The 12,442-nt window shown below is 41.4% G+C and overlaps 1 protein-coding gene across 1 annotated transcript; it reads left to right on the forward strand.

Annotated features, from left to right (window-relative positions):
• The first annotated feature begins 2,460 nt into the window (after nucleotides 1-2,460).
• LOC119721547 (actin-related protein 6-like) lies at nucleotides 2,461-12,189 on the forward strand. Its single transcript, XM_038191626.1, has 9 exons — nucleotides 2,461-2,495; nucleotides 2,663-2,780; nucleotides 4,661-4,853; nucleotides 5,617-5,752; nucleotides 7,061-7,216; nucleotides 8,381-8,492; nucleotides 9,376-9,499; nucleotides 10,798-10,936; nucleotides 11,800-12,189. Exons 1-9 carry the CDS (start codon nucleotides 2,461-2,463, stop codon nucleotides 11,927-11,929), a joined length of 1,143 nt encoding a protein of 380 aa, XP_038047554.1. The 3' UTR covers nucleotides 11,930-12,189.
• The last annotated feature ends 253 nt before the right edge of the window (nucleotides 12,190-12,442 follow it).

The following is a 12,442-nucleotide window of genomic DNA, read 5'->3' on the forward strand; positions in this document are numbered from 1 at the left end:
AATTCAATTCTGGCCTCTAAGCACCTCGTGTGAACTGTTGAGGAAATTTGGTGAAGTTGGATTTTTGGGTCAAAAACTGACTTTTTCGATGATGCCGGCTATGGAAAACGTTAAAGTTTTGGGGGCATTTTGTAAAAAACCTAAAATTGTTCTTTTCTCACTGGATACTGAATGTAATGAGTTGTACTCTTCAGAGAATTCAATTCTGGCCTCTAGGCACCTCGTGTGAACTTTTTAGAAAATTTGGTGAAGTTGGATTTTTGGGTCAAAAACTGACTTTTTTTGCCGGCTATGGAAAACGTTGAAGTTTTGGGGGCATTTTGTAAAAAACCTAAAATTGTTCTTTTCTCACTGGAAACTGAATGTAATGAGTTGAACTCTTCAGGGAATTCAATTCTGGTCTCTAGGCATCTCGTGTGAACTTTTGAGGAAATTTGATCAAGTTGTATTTTTGGGTCAAAAAACTGACTTTTTCGATGATGCCGGCTATGCAAAACGTTGAAGTTTTGGGGCATTTTGTAAAAAACCTAAAACTTTTCTTTTCTCACTCGATACTGAATGTAATGAGTTGAACTCTTCAGGGAATTCAATTCTGGCCTCTAGGCACCTCGTGTGAACTGTTGAGGAAATTTGGTGAAGTTGGATTTTTGGGTCAAAAACTGACTTTTTCGATGATGCCGGCTATGGAAAACGTTAAAGTTTTGGGGGCATTTTGTAAAAAACCTAAAATTGTTCTTTTCTCACTGGATACTGAATGTAATGAGTTGTACTCTTCAGAGAATTCAATTCTGGCCTCTAGGCACCTCGTGTGAATTTTTTAGGAAATTTGGTGAAGTTGGATTTTTGGGTCAAAAACTGACTTTTTTGCCGGCTATGGAAAACGTTGAAGTTTTGGGGGCATTTTGTAAAAAACCTAAAATTGTTCTTTTCTCACTGGATACTGAATGTAATGAGTTGAACTCTTCAGGGAATTCAATTCTGGCCTCTAGGCACCTCGTGTGAACTTTTGAGGAAATTTGGTGAAGTTGGATTTTTGGGTCAAAAACTGACTTTTTCGATGATGCCGGCTATGGAAAATGTTGAAGTTTTGGGGGCATTTTGTAAAAAACCTAAAATTGTTCTTTTCTCACTGGATACTGAATGTAATGAGTTGAACTCTTCGGGGAATTCAATTCTGGCCTCTAGGCACCTCGTGTGAACTTTTGAGCAAATTTGATCAACTTGTATTTTTGGGTCAAAAACTGACTTTTTCAATGAAAAAGTCAGTTTAAAAGCGGCAAGATTTTGGGTAAAACGGAAAACAACTTCAATTTTGTAATTCTAGGCAATTTAACGCGGCTTTTTGCTTAAAAATTACAATTTGAAGAAAATTTGTCAAAATATACTTAATTAATTGGCAAAATATGTATACCTAAAATTGCAATTGATCAAAATTTTGCTTATTAACCAATAAGTGCTTTTTTCCACCCATTTTCATGTCAATTTTGCATTTGATGTAAAATTGAGTGAATTGTTTATGTATTCTGTACCTAATCAGCTTCAAAATGGTAGCCAACATGACCATTTATTATAAAAAAACAATTTATGACCCTCAGGATGACATTTTCACGGAATTGCCCTAAACCTCCCGCCCGCCCCTCCTCCCCCCTCCCTCATCCCGTCACCCTCCCCACCCCACCCGCGGGCCTCCCCCACCCCAATTCCCACCGCCCAACCCCGTCACATCGGGATACAGCGTAAAAGGGACAGAAAAAAGACACACACACATTTATCAAACGGGATCCCTTTAAACAAACGGGATCCCTTTAAGCTTTGTAACGCGTCTTTCATTGAGCTATAAATATCACCTGCACGTTGCAAGTGTTTATACTTGTAATGTAATACTAGTGCATAATGATTGTCAGTAACGTCCAGGAAATGTATTCAATATAACAAAAATAAGCTAAGCACGTACAAACTTATCGCGTAAATCATCGTATGCAAATTAGGTGAACAGCGCCGCTCATTATGACGTCAACGTTGAGTTCGTGCTTGCGCGCATGCCATCGCCTTAGGCCAATTTTGGCCCGACTCGCTTCAGTTTTATGAATTAAATCATTATGCATCGGAGGGTGTATATTCCAGAAATTTAGATTAGAAAAGCTCAGGATATCTGCTTTTTTTTGCCGAAGAAAGCGTCAAAATTTATGAATTATTGGTTGAGTTTTGACAGTTTAAACATTATTTTAGCGTTTCTTTTTTGGAACCAAAACTTCTTAATTTCGAGGGAGTCCATCTTTTCAATCCTGATTTTCTTCCTTCCCGAATTTGGTTCGAAATAAACCAAATTTGTGGTCGTAAGCGCGGAATTCTGTGGTAAGCAGAGCCAAGAAATTGGGCCCAGATGTGACGGCAATCAGGTTGATCTGTTGTCTGCTGGTCATAAAAGATTGTGTCCAAAACCATCTAAATGTAAGCTTAATGCGTGATGGGAAAGTTGCCATAATTTTCAAAAGGTAAATACATGTACATGTATGCTATATGGATGAAATACCCCTCATTTGTTTGCAAACCTTAAGCTCTGTTAATAAGAAATAGTCATGCCTTTAAAGAAAAATGATCCAGAAAAATTTTGAAGTTGCCTATCACTACAGTAACAAAGTTATTGCTGTTTCTTTGGCAGGCTGGTTCCTAATTGCATCATGAAAGCCAAAAACGAACGACGCAAACAATACATCGGATCCCAGATTGACGACTGCAAAGATCTGTCTGGAATCTTCTATTTGTTGCCCTTCCAGAAGGTATGAGGGACTCAAGGCCTAGACCCCTTCATCCAAAAAGTCCAACAAAACAAATTCAGTCCAACTGCAGTCCTTCTGTTTTGAGGCGTGCGATCACACCCCCACGCCATCACACGCCTAAAAGCTTCCCGAGAAGTGCGAATAATTGCACTCCTGAATCCATCAGTACCGCACACCTCGGCATACATTTACAGCATAATTATACTTCAAATTTGTGAAAAAGGAAAGATTCTCATATCTGGCCATCTTTTTTTCCCTTCAGTGACCTATAGCCATCAGAAAGTGATACATGTATGTCCTTAAAAAAAGTCAAATTTAGCAGGGAAAATAATGCAGTATTTACTGAGAAAACACTTTGAAAAGTTCAGACCAGTCTCAAATGGTTTGTGCACAGGGTGACAAGTGATGGCCACATTTGGGAATCTTTTCGTGAAAAATAAAGTACATCAGTGAAGAGAAAACAGCTTTATTGTAAACCAAGATGAATATTATAAATAAAGAAAAAATGATTCCATCAAAAAGGAAATTCTGTTGGCCATATTACCTACTGCAGATTTCAAGAATTATCCGCCCCTCAAAAAAAGTAGTAAATTAAAGTGACTTCTCAAAAGGCTGAACAAGTAAAAACAGCTATATATACGCATTCTGCACATAAAAAAAAAATCAGTAGAAACAGTCAGCGTTCCCACCTCCTAATGTTTACATGTTGAGATCAGTGGCGCACCCAGGATTTGGCTTGGGGGGGGGGGCCTCACAATTTGTTTTCTCCAATTTTGTAGAAGTTAAATTTTTTTTCAAAAAATGTTCAAAAATTTTGGCCGCAGAAAAAAAAAAAGGTTTTCTATTTTGATGTTGGTGGCGCCACTTTCACCCCTATTATACTACTCAAAAATAGGCCACAAACATATCACCAAGGTCAAATCTTGTGACTAAACCCCCCAAAAAAGCCCCCCCCCCCCAATGGCCCCCTCCCCCCTTCCTTGGGTGCACCACTGATTAAGATGTCATACTTAACAGTCTTATACAAATTGTGAATGTTTATGAGTGCAGTGGTAAGGATAATTTCATGAGGTTACAGAATAAGTTTTGTTTATCTGTTTGGTAATAGTGTGATCATGCAATGGAAGTTCTATGTACCGAGTAATGGAACTTTCATTTTTGTGGTGCGGCCGGGCCGTAAGTTGAGACAGATAATTCAATGACATGTGATCAACAACCCACCAATGAGATGACAGGGAAATCAAAAGAAAGAGCAAAGGTTGCTCTTAATTGTCACTGTACATGAAAAATGAAAAAAAGTGCAAATTGTCCTTCAGACTTATGGGATCCGGTCAATATATTTTTTTTATACAACACCAGAATAAATCCCCGTCATCTGATTGGTGGATCGTTGATCACATGTCATTGAAAAATTCGTCCCAACGCATGGCGCGCACGTGGCGCGCAGTGCACAGTGCAATGGAAGTTCTATTGCACAGTGAATAGAACTTCCATTGCACGGTGTCACTGCTGCTGGTGGTGGCGCTGTTTTAAATCGACATAAATTGAATATGATTGTTCTCAACCTGTGGAACAGTTTGCATAAATGAAATATGATGAACTTATCGAACTTTTAAACAGTTTTTAATCCGAAAAAATTGGCTATTAAAAGTCAACCAATCCATTGACAAGGATTTATTCAGGTGTTATATAAAACGAATAATGAATGTTTCTCGTTCGTGCAGTGGAAAGAATAATTTCATTTGGTGACAGATGAAATGTTCCATTCCACAAGGCGAACATTTCATCCGTCACCTCATGAAATTATTCTTACCATTGCACTCACAAACATTCATTATTGGTATACTATTTGCCATTGCTATCTGTGGATTATTTCCCAGGGTTATCTGGTCAACTGGGACGTCCAGCGCCAGGTCTGGGAGCACACCTTTGGCAAGGACGTGATGAACCTTGAACCCGAGGACACCAACGCCATCATCGCCGAACCCTACTTTGACTTCTCCTCCATTCAGGAAGCCATGAACGAAATCTACTTTGAGGAGTACAACTTCAAAGCCATCCTCAGAACAAATGGTAGATTGTCAAAGTCAGTTGGTTTCAGTGTACTGCAAGCTCAGCCAAGAAAAAATTGGCAGTTAATCAAATGTGACCCCCTGACAGAAATCAAAACAGCCTCACACACATTGGCCTACAGATCGTTGTCTTTCATATCCATTTGTTTTCGGTGAACACCACTTCAGAAGTGTTGTTGGTGCTGCTTCTCAGTTGTGTCTTATTTCCGTTTTTCATTGAAACTCTGACTGAAAAAAATGCAAACAACAAAACAATCTGAAATTTGTAATGCTAATCATGTCTTGTGCATGTAGACAGTATTTGGCAATACTTGGCAGTCAATCACATGGCAATCACAAGTCAACACCCAGTCAACCACAAGTAAATCACAAGTCAACACCCAGTCGACCACAATGCAATTACAAGTCAATCACAAGTTAAACCACATACAAGAAAACAACAAGTTAACCACAGGCCAATCACAAGTCAATCCAGAGTCAACCACAAGTCAACCACAGGTCAACCACAAGTCATTGTAGGCACAGGGAACAAACAGTGACTGCCTCTGTCATAGTTCAGTTGAGTAGCTTTTGACTTGACAAGAGACAGGATAACTTGTGGTTGACTCGTGATTTATACTTTGTTAGAAATCTGTCCAGTACAAAATTGTAAGTGTGTGTGAGTGCTTGTATTATTGTAATATAATTTAACAAATGTACTGTATCATTTTGATTATTATTGCATGCCTGATTCATTTAGTTATGTACCTTTCCCAAAATTTTAGCTGGTACCCTGAGTGCATTCAAGAACAGACAGGAAGAGCCCAACCAGTTATGTTGTCTCCTGGTGGATTGTGGGTACTCCTTCACTCACATTGCGCCATATTACAACGGCAAGAAAGTCGGCAGTGCAATCAGACGGTATGTTATAGTCTAGAACGTGAAAGTATGACGTGAGTGCTGTTGTAATTGACATTTATAAAAAAAAAAACAACACTGCCATATCAGATTCGATCAAGTCAGCGGACCCCGGCAAGTTCTGTGTTCGAGTGGTAAGACGTCTGCAATAGTAAGCAGGAGGTCGTGGGTTCGAGTCCCACCTGAGTGATGTTCGGGACAACACTGAGTATAGGCTCCGTGCGCCGACAAAGAGGGCGCCCTTTTACCCAGCAACGACGTCCCATGGGCGGGACATTTCGCTGGTTGACACGCACCATTCCTTGTGTGTGACGCATGTATACCAGGGGATTTGTACTATGTAGGCCTACACGCAGTGGCCGCGCTTCGCGGCAAATGAATTACAGTCAGGCAAGATGGCGTCGGTCGGTCATCCCCAACTGTACTTTCTTTGCCGGTGAGGGGGTACTTGTGAATGGAGCGGATGCAGTGTTTAATAAAAACAAAAAATGCGTTGGTGCAGGGCAAAACCCAGTATTGAATAAGTCCTGCTGCAATCTCAAGATTTCCTGCTTGTTATTTTTAATATAATGATAACATTTCGTCATGTGATGAGGAAAAGGGCGTTAGCAGGCCAGGCACGCAAAAACACTTATAGAAATAATCGACTTGAACGTTTTTGTGCTGCCATTTCTTGATAAAAAATCACATAAGGTTGAAATTTTGACTGATGACATTCGTTAATAATTAAAATAATGTTGTGCATTTTCATGTCAACATATTACTTAATTGTGAAGTAAGTTCAATTTTTATGCTAACGACCTTTTATCGGGAACTTCCCAAGCCATAAACGTATGCTTAAGCAGCATGTTAAATCCTTACATTTTTGCCGGGAACAAAATTGGCTTTGCGTACCCACTTGAGTGGGACGTTAGAGCGTTTCAAATTTTTTTTGTTACATTAGTATTACACGTTAACGTCCTTTTGTCGGGCAAAAATAATGAAAATCCTCGTTTCGTCTTTTGTTTACTGTTAAGTACGTCAGAATAACGTAGCCCCTTGAGACAACATGTATATCAAATGAAAGATATTTCTGAATTTGAACTTTTGACCCATTTTTCTCCCTTACGACCTTCCAGGCACCCGACGATTTCTAGTGCCATACATGTGTAGTTTTCATGTTTGCAGAGAAAACCACTTACACTTTAAATTTTCAGTCACACATGTATCTCCCATTACAGTTTTTGTTATAATAAAATACAAGTCCTTTACAGTTTTACCCAGAAGTGGGGGTTGTGGATCTTAATTTTGGAGTCTTCTTTTTTTATTTAGAGTTAATATCGGAGGAAAAGTCTTGACCAATCACCTCAAAGAAATCATCTCCTATCGTCAGCTACACGTCATGGATGAAACGTATGTCATGAACCAGGTGAAAGAAGATGTCTGCTATGTGTCTCTGGACTTCTTTGGTGACATGAAAATTGCAAAGTAGGTGACAATAAATTCTACCATATTTGTTTCGGTCTGAGTCATGATAACAGTCTTTTGCTCTGCCTAAACCTTTGAGACCTGTTTCCCAAGGGGCTTGTGCTCTCTAATAAATAAACAAATTTTTGCCTTCGGTGCTTGTTTTGAGAATTGACATCCCTAACTCCCTAGGCATTTTTGCAAGGATGTAACCCCAGTCCTGCAAAATCCTCCAACTGCCTCCATGTAAAAATAGCATACAGCCTCAGTCCTGCAAAATCCTCCGTTGTTTCTTGCATGTGGTCCTTGAAGGGGTGACTACTGCCTCAATCCTGCAAAATCCTCCAGCAATCACTGTCAATATGTCGAGCAGAGCCAGTGACATCCTGGAGCAGTGCGGAGGATTTCAATTATAATCTAGGGCTAAATTTATGCACGGCTGAGCATAAACAACACAAGGTCCGGCCCAAGACCTTGGCATAGTCAGATAGTGCATCCTCCAAAATCAGGCGCACATTTTTGCCATATAGCCTCAATCCTGCAGAGTCCTCCATTTTGCAAAGATAATTTGGAGGATTTGGGAAGGTTAGGGTTAAGGTCTCCCTCCGTGCACAGTTTAAACGTTGGCTTTCATGACTTGTTAGAATATTTTATGGGAGAGGATGTAAATTTAGATATTGTATGTTGCAGCTACTTTGATAGTGTCAAATGTATAGTATAATCCGGTGAGCAAAATTGGAAGCCATGTTTGAGGTGGTGCTACACCCGCCCGCACGCCGCACGCATTCTTAAAGATGAGTTGCGCGCACATTTTGGTTACCCTATTGGTCGAAGGAGCCTGGAGTGCATGCATACTACCTGAGCGCGACTCGCACGAGCCTGCTGCCACCACAGTGCCACCTCAGAAACTGGCTGTCACCGAATAAGTTTATAAGACGTCTTCGGTTTAAGTGGTTGTGGCTCCGAGTCCCACCCTAACAAGCTGGTGAAGTTTTGTCCTCGCAGGGTCTCAGAAAAACGATGAGTGTACAGTGCTCAGGAAATTACGTTGATGAGGAGCAAAACCCAATTTTAAAAGTTGCTTGCCTTCTTTAACCTGTCTTTACCATTTTGGCAAATATTTGGGATATCATCAAACGTGTAATATAGAGTTTTTCCCGATTTCGTATTGTCTTGAATTTGCAGATTAAAAGGCCAAGAGAACACAATTGTCAGAGACTACATCTTACCAGACTTCTCTCATTCCAAGAGGGGTTATCTGAAGCAGGATGACACCAAGCTAAAACCCCATGAACAGGTTAAACACAGACTTTATATGTATTTGCAGCTCTTCAATTTCTTGCTGATTAAAGTGTGAAGCAAATATCAACCACATATCCTTGCAAGGAGCACTCTGAATGCTCCGAAATCTTCCACTTCGCAGGCAACCAACAGCCCAGTGTGCTTCTAACTCTCATAATTATGTGACCGGCTCCACAAAAAAGGGTATTAAGTCGCGCTGTGCACTATCGTGTAATGGCCTGTTCAATATTGAGAGGGTCAACATTTTGTCAAAATGTGATTTTAATTTTTTGTCATGAATGACATCTTTACTACTTACAGTTTCAGGTTTCATTCACAGAAATGTTGATTTTGATGAACAAAGTGGAAAAAGCAACCATTTTGTGTGTATCATTCTGTTGTTCTACAACGAAGCCAGCTATTTCAAAGCCTGTTTTCTCAGTTGTGTGATTTGAACTCCAAGGAAGTAATTCGTATGCATATCTGTCATATCTCAAGAACGGGAGGGGCTATGGAGCTCTATTATATACCAAATGAAAGCTTACATTGTGGGCTTTTCAATCATGTATATAACTCAATTTTTTGCGACATAATACCCTTTTTGTGGAGCCGGTCACATATGGCATGAATTCCTATATAAACTAAGGTGGTCGGGCTTTACCTCTCTCCATCCTGCAATTCCTGAAAAACCTTGTGGATTTCATAGAATCTTAGATGGTTAAGGTAAATTATGTAGTTGTGAAGTTTATTAGACCGAATATGAATAAATGTACATGTAACTGCATGGGCTTGGTCAGTAACATCCCATTTTGAGTTTTTCGTGTGATTAAAGGACAATTTACTTTAGGCTGGTTTCTATGTCCTGACTCTATTGTCACTATATATTTGTCCATTTACAGACAGTTCGGATGAACAATGAAAGGTTTGCTGTGCCTGAGATCCTTTTCCACCCGTCTGATATTGGCATACAAGAAATGGGTGTCTCTGAGGCAATAGTGCATGTCATCAACAACTGCCCTACGGGTAACTTGCATTGTAGTCTCTACTGGATTGCGGGGATGGGCTGGGGTTGGTTGAGTTTGGGTTTGGGTTTGGGTTTGGGGTTTGGTTTGGGTTTGGGTTTGGGTTTGGGTTTGGGTTTGGGTTTGGGTTTGGGTTTGGGTTTGGGTTTGGGGTTTGGTTTGGGTTTGGGTTTTGGTTTGGGGTTTGGTTTGGGTTGGGTTTGGGTTTGGGTTTGGGTTTGGGTTTGGGGTTTGGGGTTTGGGGTTTGGGGTTTGGTTTGGGTTTGGGTTTGGGTTTGGGGTTTGGTTTGGGTTTGGGTTTGGGTTTGGGTTTGGGTTTGGGTTTGGGTTTGGGTTTGGGGTTTGGGGTTTGGTTTGGTTTGGGGTTTGGTTGGGTTTGGGGTTTGGGGTTTGGGTTTGGGTTTGGGTCTGGGTTTGGGTCTGGGTCTGGGTCTGGGTCTGGGGTTGGGTTTGGGGTTTGGGGTTTGGGGTTTGGGTTTGGGTTTGGGGTTTGGGTTTGGGGTTTGGGGTTTGGGTTTGGGTTTGGGTTTGGGTTTGGGTTTGGGGTTTGGGTTTGGGTCTGGGTTTGGGTTTGGGTTTGGGTTTGGGGTTGGGGTTGGGGTTTGGGTCTGGGTCTGGGTCTGGGTCTGGGTCTGGGTCTGCATTCAATAGGGGACGTTGAACAATAGAGGACAATAGGGTCCCCAATTCTCGAGGGTCCCCAATTTGGGGATGTCTGCAAAACATATGGGAGGTCTTCCTAAAAAGTTAAGGTACAAAAAAAGGGGGACAATAGGGGGTCCCTGATAGCAGGCAAATACACACTTGTATGGATTGGTTTGGGCAAATTTTAGTTTGGGATGGGATGGGTAGACCGGTGGTTTGGGATGAGTTGGGTTGGAATGGGTCTGTTAGGTTTGGTTGGGCTGGGCTGTGCTGTGGCTGGGATGGGATGGGTTAGGATGGGTTGTGTAGGATTGGTTTGGGTTAATTGGTTTGAGTGGGATGGGATGGGTTGACTGGTGGTTTGGGATGAGTTGGGTTGGGTTGGCTGGGATAGGCCGGGCTGAGATGGGTTCATCTGGCATAAAATGGCTTTGGCTGAGTTTGGTTGGACTTGTGTGGGTACCGGTTGGGTTTAGCCGAGAACACTTTCGTAAGCTAGTCTAAGATGTGTCTTTGGCATGTTTGGCTAGGTTTGCATAAACAATGACTCACTATACTATTTTTACACTTAACTTGAAACATGCATTTTTATATCCTGCTGCACTGCTTAACGCAGATTGATGTACAATAAGCCATTTTTCCTTTTCTCTGTAGATATGAGGCCACATCTGTTTAAGAACATCCTTCTCACGGGTGGCAATGCCATGTTCCCTGGCTTCAAAGAAAGAGTGGAGAGTGACGTGCGGTCCATGGCACCTGCACTGTACGACGTCCGAGTCACCAAACCAGTCAAGTAAGACACAAAGTACAACCAAAAGTAAATTTAACCGTCGGTTGTACCATCGTTGCCTTACTTGAAGGTGCTAGATATAGCGTAGTTAACAATAGCATGGTGGTAATAAAAGTTTGTTCAAATTAAAAGACAAAAGACAGACTGTGAATAATATGGCAGTAGATTTAGACCTCTATGTTTCCGTGACGGGTGATCCATATTTGAAGTGAATTTGAAGATGGACATCACAAAGGAATTCAAAAGGTGGGAAGGAAATTTATCTTTCCAGTAAAAGTGTTTTCGTGCGGATTTTCTATGAATGGCATCACCGTTTGAGAGAGAGAACACAAAATGTCAGAATTAGATGATCCTTTTCACTTTTGTTCTTCCTTCTTTGTTGTAGCGACTGTCATATTAAAAAAAAAGTTACAGGTGTGACCGTCTCCACTCATCTGAATTTTGGTATTTGTGGTTGAGAGACAGCCAAACAAAAAGTTGTTTGTGAAATTGGGGAAAATGGACACAAATGGACAAAGGTTTAACTGAACACTGGGAAAAGTCACAGGATACAGTCGTTCTGATTTAACCTGAATCAAAAGAAAGATAACATGACTAATGTCACTAAGTTTCGAATGTAACCTTATTCCGTTCCAGACACTTAATGCACAGAGAGGTTTGGGAAGATTTTTTGCAGGATTGAGGAAGTTACAGCACAGCAGCTATTACTGTAAATTGGGACTGATCAGCCCTTTCAAGTTCAAATACGTGTACACAGAATTATAGCCATTCGTTCTTGCACAACAGAACATTTGGGAGGATTCAGGAATTTTCCCTTGCAAAATGCCAAGGGACTAATCGTCTCTCTTTGATATTCTTATTTCCAGCCCCATCACACACGCCTGGGAAGGAGGGAAGCTGCTCAGCACGTCCAAGAACTTCTCCTCCTTGATGGTGACCAGAGACGAATACAACGAGCACGGGCACAGTATCTGCTGGGAGAAATTTGACGTCTGACGGGGGAGTGAGAAATCCTGCAGGGTGTTTGACAGTTGAAACGCGAGACATTTTGGGAATATGGAAAACGGACCTCAAATAACCCAAGCATTGACCAAATGAGGTGCTCTGTGCTTAACATGAGCCTAGATGGACTGCAAGGCTTTGTCCGAAACGGGCGTCTATAGAGCGGATGCATCTGTTGTCAGCATATTCCTCCATTTAGAGACCTAGAAGAATCAGGCCCAGCCTAAGCCCTGCTGTGGCTAGAACGTACAAGTAAATGCAGGGTACCCACAGTCATGGAAAAATCCTGGAATTTTGTATTTAGTTGATAACAAGTAATAAGAGGAAGTGTGGCCTAGCTTTTAGGGTTAGTGACTCATGATCAGAGGGTCAGGGGTTTGACCTTGTGTCCTTGGGCAAGCCACTTCATCCCCACTTGCCTCTCTCCGCCCGGGAGTATAAATGGTACCAGTATTAGCTGGGGAGTAACCTGCGATGGACTGGCATCCCATCCAGGCGTAATAGAAA

This window comes from Patiria miniata, unplaced genomic scaffold (genome assembly GCF_015706575.1).
Source record: "Patiria miniata isolate m_02_andy unplaced genomic scaffold, ASM1570657v1 HiC_scaffold_13, whole genome shotgun sequence".
NCBI classification, from domain to species: Eukaryota; Metazoa; Echinodermata; class Asteroidea; order Valvatida; family Asterinidae; genus Patiria; species Patiria miniata.